Genomic DNA, 16,582 nt, shown 5'->3' with positions numbered 1-16,582 from the left:
CTTTCAGTCCTGTTATGACCTGTGTCATAGTATTCAGACAGTAAGAGGGAAGCATTGATGCAGCCCCATTTACTCACATTCCTTTGTTTTATTGTAAAGCACTGGAGTCCATGGGAAAAGTAAAATTGTGTTGCCATTGAGAATCAGAGAAATTGGAGCTTGACTGAAGTCACTTTCCAGTTTTCAATTACTGAAGGAAATCCAAACATACAGTAGCTAAAGCAGAATTAATTTCTTGCTAAAGTGGGTACCATTCAGTGCAGAGTTCATCTGTCAGAGCCAGAACATTAACTTCAGAATCAATTTTTCTCAGTTTCATTTCTTTGTTTCCAAACACCCCAAGTATGTTCTTTCCATAGCCAGACAAAAGCTGTGTATGATTACTAACACACACCTGACCTACAAAAAATCAGAATGCATGTAATACATGAAGGGCACCATCACAACAATTTGCTTACACTGCATTTTGCTGCAAACAGCTTTGCAACAACTTTGCTACTTTATTTTTGATGTAAAGTACATTCTAACTCAAGTATGCACCTTCTGGGGCTTGTTCTGGAAAATCAAAGGTCTTAAGATGCTTAAGAATAATTACTCATTATAAATTATATAAATGTTATTCCAGAGAATGACAGTTAATGGAATCAGATCTAGTTTTCAATTTTGCCTACACGGATTAAAAACTGAGAGATGTTATTCCTCAAATTTGGTTTGAAATAAATGCCAAAGAGACTACTACAATGATTATTACATAGCAAGTAAGGCTCCAGTTGCATCTTTTGAAAGCACAATATTTGAAATTACTGTTTTATTACAACTAATAGAATGGAATGGAATGGAATGGAATGGAATGGAATGGAATAGAATAGAATAGAATAGAATAGAATAGAATAGAATAGAATAGAACAGAATAGACCAGGTTGGAAAAGACATTTGAGATCATCAAGTCCAACCTATCATCCAATACTATCTGATCAATTGCAAGTCAGTGAATCCTCAAACATTACTTTTAACACCACCTTTGCCCTTACCTCTTCATCCCCATCCCCATCCCCACCTATCCAAGCTTTGTCCCCTAAACATAATTTTGAAGAGATATAGCTCGTTTTCAAAATATTCTGAAATAAACCCCACTGCTCAGCTTTTTTTTGTTTTTCAAACTAAATTGCATTTTCAGAAGAGATGCCTTACATGACCCTGAAGTAGAACACAAAAAATTCTATTAGGCAAAAAAAGTATTCACTTAAGGCCAGATTAAACAGAAACATTGGCTTTAGAAATCATAAATACCATTGTTGGGAAGGAAGCAGGCTTTAAAATATGATTTACAGATGTATCACAAATTTAATAATTTACATTTTATCCCCTCTTTATCCACAGAAGGGATAAAAGAAATTGTGTTGAGTGCACAAAGGGAGACACAATGTCATTCGTGCATCTTTAAAACTAGGTCCAGGGGATCTAATGCCAAAACATCGGGCAGCAGTAGCACAACAATGGAAGGGAAAAGAAGGCTGCTCTAAAGGCAAGGCTTCAAAGAAAGTGTTCTTAAGTGACACTTTGATATTGCTGGAGCAAGAGAAGAAGATATGTAACCTTTAGCATGAAGGACTGATAATTTCTTTTACCCACTAAAACGCATTTCAGGTTATCTGATGACACTTTATCATCAGGAATGAGTTTGTCTTTTAGCACATGTTCCAGTGGCTCCACACGGATCTAAAGTTCACATACACGGGGTGGATTTCTTGACATCTTGACATTGCCAGTTCATTAGGGGAAAATTTAACAACCATTCCCCTGCAACAACACAGGTTACCAAAGTTTAACCCAGTTAAATGATGAACTCATTAGCAGGGAATAGGCTTTCAACTTTTCTCCTTGTTCAAACTGTCTTCACTTCAATTTTCACACAGAAAAGCAGACATAAAATTTGAAAGAATAACCTCTGACAGAGATTAACACTGTTGTGGGAGATTGTGGAGGCTTCACCTCACCTGCCAGGGCAATCTCAGGCTGCGAGAAAAGCTGCGGTGAACTTTCCTGCATCACTTGGCTGTGGTTACCTGAAGGGGTGTATTCACCCTCCTAACTCACAGCAGCTCCCATTCACCAGCCCCTTCTGTCCACACACCTTCCCAGTCCTTACAACATTTCCCTTAGCAACAAAATAATGGAAAATTTTGTGTGCCTTTATGATTAATTTATACAATGTAATAGTGTCCCACTTCAACCTTCAGAAGCCAAGCAATGAAGTATTTGCAAAGCATCAGTTTATCAAAACACAACATTTGAGAAGTTGAGTAGGGGGAATATATTTTTAGATTAAAGGTTTTGTCCCAGTTACAATAGCATAATGAGGTATAAATTCAGCACAGTTCACTGAGCACCTGATCTCATCCCCAAATCAAATGAGTACTAAAACTTAGAATAGATTCTTCTTCTCAAAAGAAAAGGGGCTAGATGGGACATAGCTCTGTGTTCACCTGCAAATTTTATTTCTGGGTACTTTGTAATATTTAAAGACACTAGACAGATAATTATATTACCTAGAAAATGGTAATATAGACACAAATGGTAATACAGTCATCAGAAGAACACTCCTACCTCAGTAAAGGAATTAGAATGACAGAACTACAAACCATTATTTTCCCAACAGCAAGTTGTTATGGATCATCTGAACAGGAGAGACAGGCTTTTTATCTTAAAAACAAAACAAAACCAACCAACCAACAAACAAACCCCATAAGAGTGCATTTATCTTATGGTCACGAAGAAGTTCCTGAAAATGTGACCCACCTTAAAAGGCTGTGCTGATGTCTGCTTCATCTGCCTTTGTTTTAGATAACTAGAAATTATTAAGGCATGAGCATCCCCAGATAGTTCAATGAGCACTGCCATAGATCTCAGCAACTCTCAAAATGCCAATATTAGTATTATCCTGTTCTTCAAATCCTGTAAGGCCCAGCACTCCCCAGGAAGTGCCCTGGAACAGAACACTTATTTCTACATAGTCCGTTACGTATTTAGACTTTTTAACACATGTGGAAAAAAATACAAGAACGTGACAATAATTGCTTTTCCTGAAGGGATGGCAAGTGATGGGGAAACAGGGATCAGCCACCAGAAAAACAGGTGTCAGAAAATCCTGCCACAAATGGAAAAGCAATAGGAAGCCTTTATCTCTGTGGTACCATCTTGGTGGCAGTTTGTAGTCCAAATCCTGCACTCTGCTCACTTTAGCAGTAACACTAGCAGTAAAGCAGGAGAGCCATGCTGATTCAGACAAGCATTTAAGCTTTTAGATTCCAGAACTGATACTTAGTGAACAGATCCTCTAAAGAGTGTTCCTAGATTGAACAACAAATTTGTATGTTTCCATATCTCTGCAGCCTTTCAGCCCAAACAGCAGCTGCCCAGTTGCACACTGGTTTTCCAATTCCTAGCTTGGGTGACTGCAGTTCCAACATAGACTGAAAATTATATCCCTCAAAGTGCAATACCAAAATGAATGTTAGAATCAACACTGAAATAAATATTAGATTGAAGCCCTAAGGAAAGCATCATAATGCAAATTGAAATTAAGTCACCCCAGCCATTTGTTGCCAAGCTAAATGAAGCTATTGATTGTAGAACCCAGTCATCCAGAAAAGAAAAATACTGAATGGTCCAACCTGTTTAGCAGATATTTCTCTTTTTTTCACAGCATGTCAGGAAGAAAATCCTTACTCACATCATTAGCTTCTCCAGATGTTTTTAAGGAAACTGTATTTGCATTTGTACAATAATTTAGTGCTTACTGTCAAAACTGATAGAGATAAATAGGCTTTCCAGAGCATGGCAAACATGTTGCCCTCCCAGGAACTTTTGGATCTTTGTTCAGTGCTGTTTGACTTACAAGTTTCCACAAAGGCATATAGGGTTAGGAAAATCCATACATGGGCAGTAGATCCTCACTGGCTTAGACTTAGGTCCTGATAATCTACGACACTAGCAAAAAGAACCCTAAGGAAGGATAAAAGAACCAAGGCATGGATGGATGCTATTGTTCCTGAATATATCTTCTTGGCTTCAGGTCAATGGATATCCCATGAGATACAGGCTCAGATATGAAGCCCCAGCACATTTAACAGCTGTCAGATTATTCACTTTCCACCAATTCCTTCAGTTTCTTTCTGAAACTTGCTTGAACTTTGCTATTCACATCACCTGATCTCCAGAATGTAACTACACCGGTTTAACTTAACAAATGCAATATTCTAGCAATCACTGCTGAACTTTACCAAGGTCTGGTGGCAAGCAGGGAAAAGACAGAGAGGGACACTAAGCCAGAGGAGAGAGCAAAGAGGAGAGACTGGCTGACGCTCACTTTCACTTGAACAAACAACAAAAAAAGAAAAATCCTAAATGGGCTACAGTGGTGATTATTTCCACTTGTCAGCACTAAAGAGTACAACAGAACAACAACTTCTGAAATTATTTTACACATTTATTTGCACTCCAGCTATGAGGAAGAAAGTGTGCAGAGATAAAATGCTATACTTCATTATGACTCATGGCAAAAGTTGAATGAACTCGCCAGTGCTTCAGACCATCTGACTGAGAACATTCAAGTTCAGTTCAGCTTCTCGAAGAAGTTCCCATGGTGCTCTCTCACAGCTCTACTGAATGGTTTATTTTTCTCTTTCAGACCAGCTGCAGAAATGGATGCTTCAGAGCATCAGCTTCCAAAAATGTCCAAAAGTTATAGCCAGAAAAATGGTGTAGTAGGTGCCTTTGTATGAAAGTAGAGCAATCCAGGAGCTAGTGAAATGAGTCCTCCAAGCTATTTTATATTCCTGGCCATTAGTTATGAGCACCATTGACAATGAAATATCTGAAAAATTACTTTCTCATCTTGTGTCACACAGTCACATTTTGGATTTATCACCCCCTTAAAGCAATGATCACCTGGCACAATAATTTACTTGCCCTTCCAGGGTCTGACAAAAATCTTTTAAACTAATATCCTATAGACCTGATGGAAATAGGGGCAGTAATTTTCTTAACCATTTCTCTTTCATGAAACAACATTTAGAGATCCAAACTGGATCCATCACTCAGTACTTTCATTTAAAACAACAAGGATAATTCCTATCTTAGACTGTAAATTTTGTTGTAGTCACAGCCAATTCAGACTCACAAAAATATTTTGCCAATCACACACGAATAAACAAATTTCAGATTCAGGAGTTTCAACTGGAGTACTTTGAGTATCCAAAAAGACCTCCAAGGCTTTCATACTTTGAAAGACACTTTGAAAGAGGAGAACATAAATCCCTCTTCATTTAGTACAGACCTCTAACACAAGCTGCTTTTTCAGTGACATCTTAAAAACGGGACTGAAGCAGGAAACACTCATCTAAAACCTGCTTATTGCAGTTGCTGTATTTGTTTTTTTAATCTTGTTTTTGAAGCTTGTGAAAAACACAAAATCCATGCAGGCCCAGAATAGAGCTATGATGAGTAGGCCATGAGAAAGCAAGAAAACACTATGTTCTCAGAACCATAACTGGATATTAAGGACTTGAGATACTGCTTTTTGAAATCAGTTGTACAAAGTAGTGCTTGTGCTAAAAGCTGTCTCCAGCAGACTTTCTCTCTTCATGTATCACAACAGGCATGCAGGAGGGCAGTGAACAGTAAATGATTATAGACTACACATAACTCATGCCACCCACCGACCTGCCCCTTTCTCCCTCAGACACACTTCAGAGTCAAAATTCTGTGGCAATTTCTTCAACATCTGGTAAAAGAATTGCTCTATGAACTGTAATATTAAAATTCTAAGAAAAGAGTTAATATTCTCAATTACAAATACTGTAAAGTCTTGTCAGTCAGAAAGAGCCCAAAAAATATTGAGCCCCTAGATTAAAACTTTAAAAATTTATGTCTGCTGAACAGTTCTTTGAGCTTTGGTTGCAAGCTGCTATTATCTGCCCACAACAATGATGAAGAACTTGTGCTTTTTATGAAAAATTAAAAGATATCCTTTTTCTCTCAAACAGGTAATTTCCTGCCATAGCTTTCCCTCCTTTTTCTAGGTGAAAAGGTATGAACCACAGAAGGAATAGAGTAGAATAGAATAGAATAGACCAGACCATGTTGGACGAGACCTTTGAGGTCATCATGTCCAACCCATCATCCAACACCATCTAATCAACTAAACCGTGGCACCAAGCACCCCATAAAATCTCCTCCTAAACACCTCCAGTGATGGTGACTCTACCACCTCCCTGGGCAGCACATTCCAATGGGCAATCACTCTCTCTGTGAAGAATTTCATCCTAACGTCCAGTCTAAACCTCCCCTGGTGCAGCCTGAGACTGCATCCTCTTGTTCTGGTGCTGGGTGTCTGGAAGAGACCAGCCCCCACCTGTCTACAACCTAGCTTCAGGTAGTTGTAGACAGCAAGAAGGTCTGCCCTGAGCCTCCTCTTTTCCAGGCTAAGCAACCCCAGCATCCTCAGCCTCTCCTCACAGGGCTTGTGTTCCAAACCCCTCCCCAGCTTTGTTGCCCTTCTCTGGACATGTTCCAGCAAGTCAACATCTTTACTAAAGTGAGGGGCCCAGAACTGAACACAGGACTCAAGGTATGACCTAACCAGTGCTGAGTACAGGGGTAAGAATGACCTCCTTGCTCCTGCTGGCCACACTCTTCCTGATACAGGCCAGGATGCCATTGGCCTTCTTGGACACCTGGGCACACTGCTGGCTCATGTTCTGCCTACTGTCAACCAGTACCCCCAGGTCCCTTTCTGCCTGGCCACTCTCCAGCCACTCTGACCCCAGCCTGTAGTGCTGCATGGGGTTGTTGTGGCCAATGAGTAGAACCTGGCACTTGGAGGTTTTCCTCTTATGGAAATGTTGATGCCAATTTTTGCCTTAAACATAAATTGAGAACACTGCAAATAATACTGAAATTGGGTTTGCATTAGAGCGGAGTTGCCAGCTGGCTGCCTACAAGACAAGTTTGTTTTGTTTTTCACTTTAGGCACACCACCACTTTAATTGACAGACCTAATTAACAGAAGGACCTGCTGAGCACCATCGGGATTGTGTTCCAGTTGACAGAAATGGAGATGTTTGCCTCCTGGTTATGCCTGTGCCATACTGGAGAAGCTGCCAGCACAGCCCCTGACCAGTTTGTACCTGTTCAGTAAATAACAGAGCGTGCAAAGCTGTGAATTGGATACAATTTATAAGTGCTGTAAGCACAACAAACATCCAGTTCAGTCCAAAAAACCTTAGAGACTTGGGAGCTAAAAGGACTTCAGGGCCTTCTAAGGTCTTCTCTTGAGCTTTCTCTGCTTAGTACCATTGTATTCTTAAAGAATATTAATAATCATATTGATGCTTTCACATGAGAGAGTGTGACTGTGGGGTGGAGTAAGTTCTCATGCAGTTCAAACTGTTCAGTCAGATATGTTCAGCTGTTCCTTCCAGCAACATTATTTGTTATTATAAAATGTAGAGGAACAGAATCATCACATGTTGTTATCTAAGTGACTAGCAGCTCAGGACGCGTTTGCAGACCGATAGCATCTTGTCAGCGGACTGCTCAGATTTGATAATCCACTGCATCTGTGGTCATGCCCACCAGGGGTCCAGCAGTGCAAAAGTGCTCTCTTTCTAAGCAGCTTCATATTTCCACCTGTATGCTACAGGAATAAGGTATTAAACTTGATGTGTACAAGCTACCAAGCACAGCAATCTTTAACAGGAAAGCAGATGGAGTTCTAAGTAAACCTTAGCATCAAATTCCTGAATGTATAGGCACAGCTGGGGCTGTAAATAAAAACTCGCTCCAACAGCGAGATGGTCTGCAGTTGTACAGCAAGGGGCCCTTTGCCTGTGAAACACAAGGGATTCATTACTGCAGTTTCCTTGAAACAGGCAATATTCTCAGCTTTCTGCAATGAAACTGAAATGAAGTTCTCAAGCCAATGCACTGCCATAACACAGCATCAGTAAGACCATCCCTTTTCTTAAAACAAGATAGACACTGTGTGACACTCAGCTGCAGTCCTCATATCCAGGAAAATTAAGCGAAGAAAAAAAAATCAGATGGATTCATCAGTGACAGGTACTAGGCAAGTGAAAGTTGTCCATTTTATGTCTATAGTAAGAAGAGACTCTGCCAATTAAATCTTCCAATTTCAGCCATTAGCAGTTAAATCCTAGACAATAACTCAGTGTAGATGTTCTCAGGCAAAGGTGAGAACATAAGTGCACTTCCAGTTTATTGCCATTGCATTTCTCCTCTTGACAGTTTTACAGCAGCAGAACACCCGTATATGGACACTCAACAGCTATGAGCTGATATAGCCCATACCAAAGAATGACAACAGATGAGGTTGTTTTGTTTGCAAAAAGGAAAAAAAAAAAAAGGTGGGGAGGAGCATTCATCAGCTATAACCTCATCTGGGAAAATATAGCAAGGCAAACTGAAGCAAACAGATCCACCCAACCACTGTAAACATAATGCCATAATTAACTGCTACCTGTTAGAAGGCTTATTCTCTCTTCAAGAAGCAAAATCAATAGGATCTGTCTCTCTGGTACAGAGGGTTCTAGAAGTGTTGATTGATTAAATGCAGCAGAGATGGAAATGCTTGCAGTGCATTTTTAGAACTTTGCTTGATCAATAAACATCTAAAGAACGCAGAGGAACCACTATGGTTCTAACAGAGCTGGACATCACCCACCAAGAATACATTAGTTAATGTCTTACTATCTTCACTCTTCTGAATGAGGGTCAGGAAAATAGTTGCCATTCTGTCTACATTAGGGGAAAGGTGCAAGGAAACTCTGGAGAGTTCCTGGTTTGCCCAATCCTGCCTAAAGAGCACTTGGAAGCTCTGCAGGTAGCACAGCACATGTGGGTCAGCTGTTTCATTATATGTATGAAATTTAGGGGGAAAACACCAGAAGCTTTTTTGACAAGCTTGTAAGATGATGATTGCTTTCAATACTATGTTGTATTGAAGGAGGGACAATATTTTGAGATTTTGAAAAATATTAAGTAGCACTTCAATAATTTCCCATTGCTGCTGGTTGAAGCTGATACCGTCAATAAATACAGAAAGTTCTGCTGTTGTTCAAATGGTGTTTCAGCAGCTTTTTGGGAACTGTAGCTGTGAACCTCAGAAATAAGACACTGTTGACAGGAGGTAAATACTGCTGAGAATTCACAGGATTTTGTTGGGGTTTTTTTTAATAATTTCAGAAACAAAGGTTATTTTCTTATCAAACAAAGAGGGAAAGCCAATACAGCTGATAAATTTAACTTCACCATTGACAGGAATAAGCCTTTATAGGTAAGTTGCAATGAACACTTTCACAGGGATTCACCTGAAGGAGGAGGTATAATGCCATTGTCATTCGGAAGCAAAAAATCTCATTTCCATTTTGATTTGCAGCATTTCCCAGTTGATTCCTTACTAGAATGATCTTAAACATTTCTGATGCTAATTGAACAAGATAGGTCCAAGCCTACTGCCTATGTAGTTAAATTTGCTTGTTCTAATTAATAAAAAAACAAAAGCAGATGCTTTCATTGCAAGTTAATTTTTGAAACACCACTAGCTTCACCACTCAAAGATGAGAAGAGAAAGGGGCTGGGTATTTTGCTCGAGGCTTCCCAGACACAGACGTGCACACTCATCTCTGCATGCACAGCAATACTTCACACAAGACCTATGTAACCCATATGTCAGACCAGGAAATAGAAGCAGGAACACCACTTATTTTATATACATTTCTATCCTTATTGCTGCCCTAGAGGTTTCCCTGGCTGTGTTAGCAACTGGACTAAGGCAGCTGATTTTTCATTTCTTGTGAGAAAGCAGAAAAAAAACTCAACAAAACCTCTGATTTGTTTACTTTGTTTTCCAAATGAGAAAAGGGACATGAATACATCTTCAATGACAACAAGAAAAAAAAATCACAATCCCACAGCTTAAAGAAATCTGTGCATCTGAAGCTTTGTCTTTGTCTTCTTCCTGCTTTCTCCTTCCAGTTCAGCTCAATAACATTATGTATTAAACACAATAGTCTCGAAGATCAAGATATTCCAGATACATCTTGAGAGGCTGACACTAAAGCTGATTGAAAGGCTTGAGAGCTTGAGAGACGGCAAACCCAGACTGAACCATGACAGAAGACTACTTGGTAGTTTGAGTCTGTTCAGATCAGATGCCACAAGTAGCAGTATTCGGTCACTAAGTATTACCTGATTGATGGTATTTTTTGTTTCACCTTAAAATTGGAATCAAACACTGTATATAAGGAATTAAAGGGCATTATGTCTCAGATTAAGCAAAAATGGTTGTAACAGTGAGAGTAGAAATACACACAGGTTATACAAACATTCTTCAGGAATAGCATGGGTACTATTTATTTTGACTTGCAGCAGAAGTTATCAGCCAGACAATCTCTGCATGCCTTTCCAGGTCTGTAGTCTGTGCCTCTAAAATTACCAGGTAGTTCACCTTCAGAAAGATGTGCAGAAGCAGCAAGGTTTGCCATGTGTAAGAAAAATTGCTTATTGAATACTACCAATGATGAGGATGGAAAAAACAATGAAAGTACAGAAAGAGCTCTAACAGGAGATAAGGATGAAACCAGAAAAAAACAGCTGTAATAAGGTAAGTGGAACACATACATACTGATGAGGAAAATAGAAATTGTACATTTGCTTGGAAGCAGTCTGAGAGACAGGTCATTCTTAAAGGAGCAGTAGTAACATAGGCTCCGTAGGGCAAGAGGTGTTAAAAATCATGGGATCAAGCAAAGCAGGGAAGGTGAAAGCTTGTTCGAGCCTAGATGAGGATGGCAGTTTTACATGGAAGAGAGAAACAATTCAGTCAAGTAATTCACAAGGAAGAAAGGAAGAAAATTCAGTGCAGGTATATAAAAACTGAGAAGTGTATGGAGGAATAGACCTTCAGTAGAAGAAGTGAAAGATCATGGTTTTGAAGAATATGAGTCTGGAGTAAAAGAAGAGGTAAGCAATTGCAATACACTACCAAATGTCTATTCCTGTTTTTCCACTCTTCTCCCTACAGAGAATGCAAGTTCTGACAGTCCTATAATGTATAGGCTCATCCCCTCCACTCAGGACACTCGTCTCCAGAGATCCCTGAGGTGCCAGCCAGACAAACTGCATCACACTTGTATCAAAAATCTTAGCAAAACCAAAAATCTGTGTGGGCTCAAGGTGCAAGTGACAGTGAGGAGTGTGGAGCCTGATCAGTTTGGTCACTGGAATGAAATAATCTTCCCAGAGAGAAACCACTCTGAGGCAAGAAAATAAAATTTAAAAAACCAGTAAAATCATGCTGCCTGATCTGTAACCAAGTTTATTGCCCACAATTACCACACTGCTCTGCAGAAGCTGAAGGCAGAAAATAAGTAAACCCTCTTGACACTGCTCTCCTGCTGGAATGTCCAAACCTGTGATATAAGCAAACATGAAGTGACACTTCTATTGTGGGAAACTTCAGCTGCTGCTGGCATACTGTTTAATCCTCCTCTAGGTGCCATCAGACAAAACACTAAGGAGCACAGCTGTATGTAGCAGTTACCGATATTGATCCAGAAAACACTGCACATGGCATCTTATTTGCACCATCTGCTACAGAAATGTCAGTCAAGGGGAGTAGGGTAGACACCCGGGGGTGTCCACACTGAGAAATCATTTAGAAGAGGAAAGAAACTCCAGGGGGGAAGAGGGGTAGGGAAATCTATAAAGAATGAATAGCTTGTGCTGTCAAAAGGACTAAAGCTTTTGAGGAAGAGCAGCAACTGGCAGAGGAGCAGCCAGGCTGAGGTTTAGCAAATGTCTTGAACTCCCTGCAGTCAGGTAGCCCCCACCTTTTCATGCTTAAGTGTCTGACAGGTGGCCTGATTTTAAAGTTAACAGCAGTTCTTCAGGGCTTTCAGTAGCACAAATGGTTGGTGAAAGGTACAGGGAATATAAATTCTCCTAAATAAACTATGCATTGAACTGAACAACCTCTAGCAATGGCTGAAGTCAGGGATAGTTGGAAAATTGACAGCAGGGAGGTTAGCATTCAGCTGCCTAACTATAATGCATAGTTTAGTTGTCACCCAGGAAATATAACTTGCACAGGTTCAATAGGAGTAGTAGCTCTGCTTCCAATTGGGAAGAGCTTGGGTGAGGTCCATCTCATATTATATGTCTCTCTTAGAACTGGACAAACCAGGCTTGAGAAATGCCAGCTGAGATTGCCTTGAGAAATGATGACAGAGGAAGACCAGACAGCAACATACAGACAGTAGGGAAGGAAACAGCAGGAAGGATAACTTTTTAAAGGGAATCTACCCTCTAAGGAAAAATATCTGGAACATATTTCTTCTGCAAAACCCCCTATCTCATCCATGTTTGAGAGCAGAAGAGCAAAAATTAAAAGGTCAAGCAGTTCCCAAAAAAGGGACAAAAAGTAACAGCTTAATGTAGTATAGGAAGAAATATGTCCTGTGTTCATCATAAATAATAGCAGGCTAGGTGTGCCTTGAACAGCCACTATCATAAATGTACTTAAATCAACTATAGGCAATAGTCTTCTCACTTCAAACCAAACCAAAACTAAGCAAACCACACTGATAAATTATGATTATTAGAATCCAGGATTATTAACAAAATTAGACATGCTATAATCAAGCCTATGTGCTTAGGAAAGATTACTAGAGCTAACACATTCCTGTCACCCAGATGAATACTGATACAAGTAGTGAGTCACTCTCATATGAGGATTAAGAATGATAATTCAGTCTCTTTGTCCAACCAGGCAGAATGAACTGAGAGAAATGGATGGATGCACTCAAGTCTAAATCTCTTCTCTTATGGAAAAAGGATGATAATATTTGCCAGAATATTTACCAAGATTGCTGAAAGCAGATAGAACATTTGAGACTATCTCATCTCAACAGTCAATACCTCAATGCAACAGTAAAGGTAGAGGGCCATGTTAATAAGAGGAGGGAAAAAAACGTAAGAGAAGACCTAAAAGCATACCAAAGGAATGGGAGATTCAGAAGAAATAAAAGTAGTTGCCCACTGGCCAAATTAACCTTGTCAGAAATTCACCCTGAGAAAGCACATTCCTATGAGAATGGAAATCTGCAAAGATCAGAGAATGACTTAAGTTGGAAAGGACCTTAGAGATCATCTACTCCAACCTCCCTGCCATTGCCAAAGATGCCTCCCAGCTAGACTCAGCTGCTCAAGGTCTCATCCAACCTGATGAACACCCCCAGGGAGGAGGCATCCACAACCTCCCTAGGCAGCCTATTCCAAGAATCATGTTCTGTGTTGAGCCCCCACCCAAATCCAGGTCCACCTGTATCAAATTTCTTTAAATTTGAGAAATACCAATTCTGTCCTTTGAATCTGTTTTACATAGGACATAAAAGCTGCCATGTCATTTCAAAATAGTCATACAAATGACAGGCAATTGTTGTCCTTTCTGACATCTTTACAGTGCAGCTGAAGAAAACCAAAAGAGCCATCTACTACACAGCATGGCTGACATCAGCCTGCTCAGTAGCACAGGAAGTGCAGATCAATATTCCTCAGTTTCTGCAATGTCTACAGTAGTCTTTGAAACCCACAGTAAAAGACTTACCCAGTTTTCAAGCTGACCAAGGCATCTTCAACTCCTTTCTGATTATACTTTGTCATGTAAAGGTGCATATCTGGGTAGTTGTTTCTGATATTCCTCTCTGTGCTCCCATTTGGGACTGTTCCAAATCGAAAAGGAGGTGAATAATCATATGGTCTCTGAAACTAGAAAGAAAGCGGAAAAGCAAAATGTTTTATGCATTCAAAATGTGAAGAAGGGCAATGTCAGACTGAAAACAGAACAAAACAGAAATTGTGTAAGTGGCCTCAAATTTCTTCTAGGCAAATGCTGTGGATTAATTCAGTTCTATTATACCAGCAACTGTCTTCACGCTGACTGAGCTTACAGAAACATCTATATCCAAAGAAAAACAGCTCAATTTTGCCACTCCAATGTGACATTCTCCCATGCATTGTAATACAACAGGACAGCAGAAATTGAAGCTGAGAGATACTGGAAGATGTTCCTCATCTGCCAACACCTCCCTGGAGAACCCAAACTACAAGCAGACACACTGGTAAACAGCAATCCAATGAAAGCAGTACTTTGCTGATAGTCATTTCACACTTCCATCTCACTTGAGACATGGTGAGTCCTCACACAAAGAAAGCAAAAGTATCACTGCACTACTTGATGGAGAACTGCTCCAGAGGGGTGCAGGTGATCACAGGAAGTTCATGTGCAGGGAGGGACAGGCTGAGGGATGGATTTCCTTCCATCACTGTGATTAATGGGAAATAAAAATTCTTGCATCTTCCCCAGGGCCCAGCAGCTACATGAGAGGGGCCTCTGAAGCTCTCATACCTATAACCCTAGACCCTGTTTATTCCTACAATTTAAAACTACAAACATTTGCTTGGAGGCACATAGGTTTATTCTACAATTTTACCCTCTTTATTACTACTGCATCAGCACAGACAAACAAGCCAGGGACTGACTGCCAAGGAATAGGAATAGCTCAGGGCACACTCAGGATTCAGATCTGGAAATCGTTCAGATAAGCTCACATAACCTTTTGCTAACGGACCTGAACCATTTTTACGTGTCTTTTCATTACCTCACTTTAAACACCAAATGACAATTTAGGATTAAGTTAAAATGTCTCTTTAAGAAATAAATTTTAAAGGGCCATTCAAATTAGAGGAACCATTGGCTAATAAGGAAATTCAATTGAGCATTGATAAAAGCAGTCACCCATGAATTGCACAGTAAAGTGCACTCTCTTTTTGCTGTTGAAGTTAGAAGACCAATCTGTACACCCCGTGCTGCAAGAGACAGCTAATAATTACACAGTTGTTACCTCCCTTGGGCTACCTATGTAATGCTGCTCTTTTAAAAGTTTGCTCTCCAGACACCAGGAATTCCCCAGTCCATTGCCACTTTGCAAAGAGAATCCAGCTAGGCTTATACAAAAACTGGGAGTGTTTCTATTCCATCAACCCTTGACTGCAAAATTATTGCTGCAACAATATTTTCATGTTACAGAACTAAAATTAAATGCTCCATTTTAACTAAGCATAATTTGACAAAGCAGTAAGGAATGAGCTCTATTTTCCCCTATTCATTTAGTTAAGAGATGTCTTACTTTTCTCATTTTCCCTTTTCACAGTTTTACTGTTCAAATTATTACTTTGCTCCTACTTTACACATACTAATTGACCCATGCACTAAAATTACACTGTGTACTACTCATGGTTCTTAGTCTGTATTTGTTATCTCCTTTTCTGAGTTTATTATGCAGCACTGAAACAAACCCTGCTCTTAAATACACATCCAGAGATTCTACTGATATAGATGTAGCTTGCTATTAACTTTAGTTAAATGTACAGATAATGAATCCCTGAAGTAGTGAGAGGACTTGCAATATCTCCCTAATATCTGTATCAAATTTGCCAGTCAATAGAACACCCCAAAAAAATATTAATTGAAGAAACAACACTGATTTCAAGACCTGTAAAAACTGCTGCTGCTCATACCACTGGTTTTTTTTGGCATTTCAGTTGTGGTCACCACTCTGCAAGTGCAATTCCTTGAACTGAGGGAAGAGTGAGATGATGGGGAAGTGTCCTGGAAATGTAGAAATGGAATTTGGTTCTGAATATTCTTATATTTCAAGAACAATCACATGGGTTTGAGGCATTGGGAGGAATTTCCTCCGTAGGAATAGTTGAAGGAAATGAGGTGTCTTTCTCAAGTTGAATGTTCATGAAACACAAAAATATTACTGCAGAAGAACAGAAACTGACAAGAAGGATCAGTTCACTGAAAGATCACAGGGATAAAAAGTAGATTAATACTTCCAAACACCCTCCAGACACTGGAATTTCTGGGCACAAGACACCCAACCAACAAATTCTAACAGTCACAACATAATCTTTTTTCTTATTATCTACTACTACTGCCTGCTCACAGGCCTCTTATAAAGAAGAAAAAAACAGTTTGAAATATTTTTACTAAGGGTGCAGTAATATCTAAGGAGTATAAAGTCTCACAAACAACTTTAAACTGATATTCTGTGAACTGACATGTCCTGGAGAGGCACATAGGCTCTGCGATTGCAGCAAAGATCTATGTGGCAGGCATGAGACAAGAAAGAAAAAAGGATCAAGGCTCTATATGAATTCATTTTCCCTGAAGCCCCATGATGGGAAATAAAATAGATCACGTCTGCTAAGGCACAATTTTCCTCCTAGACATTCTCTGAATTGATATATTTTTAAAGTCATTAATTAAATCCTTAAAACTGGATGCACAAGCCCCCTGCTTGAATCATAATTGTGGAGAGATCTATTACTCAGAAGGCTAACCAATTTGATCATGTTTCCCCATGCTCTGCCAGCTGCTAGAACTGTGGCACATGGCAACAACATTTTGTTTTATCTACATGCCTTAATA

At 39.7% G+C, this 16,582-nt stretch overlaps 1 protein-coding gene across 3 annotated transcripts in view; it reads right to left on the bottom strand.

The window, feature by feature from the left end:
• The window catches only part of GRIN2A (glutamate ionotropic receptor NMDA type subunit 2A), a 175,738-nt gene that overhangs the window by 29,387 nt on the left and 129,769 nt on the right, over positions 1-16,582 (bottom strand). For all 3 annotated transcript variants that reach the window (XM_054180626.1, XM_054180627.1, XM_054180625.1), the window contains exon 11: positions 13,691-13,851. In XM_054180626.1, the coding sequence (XP_054036601.1) occupies positions 13,691-13,851 (161 nt within the window). The remainder of the gene's footprint in view (positions 1-13,690; positions 13,852-16,582) is intronic.

This window comes from Dryobates pubescens, chromosome 4, assembly GCF_014839835.1.
Source record: "Dryobates pubescens isolate bDryPub1 chromosome 4, bDryPub1.pri, whole genome shotgun sequence".
Classification (NCBI taxonomy): domain Eukaryota; kingdom Metazoa; phylum Chordata; class Aves; order Piciformes; family Picidae; genus Dryobates; species Dryobates pubescens.
The sequence above is the reverse complement of the archived record's forward strand: the minus strand, read 5'-3'. Positions and strand labels throughout refer to the sequence as shown.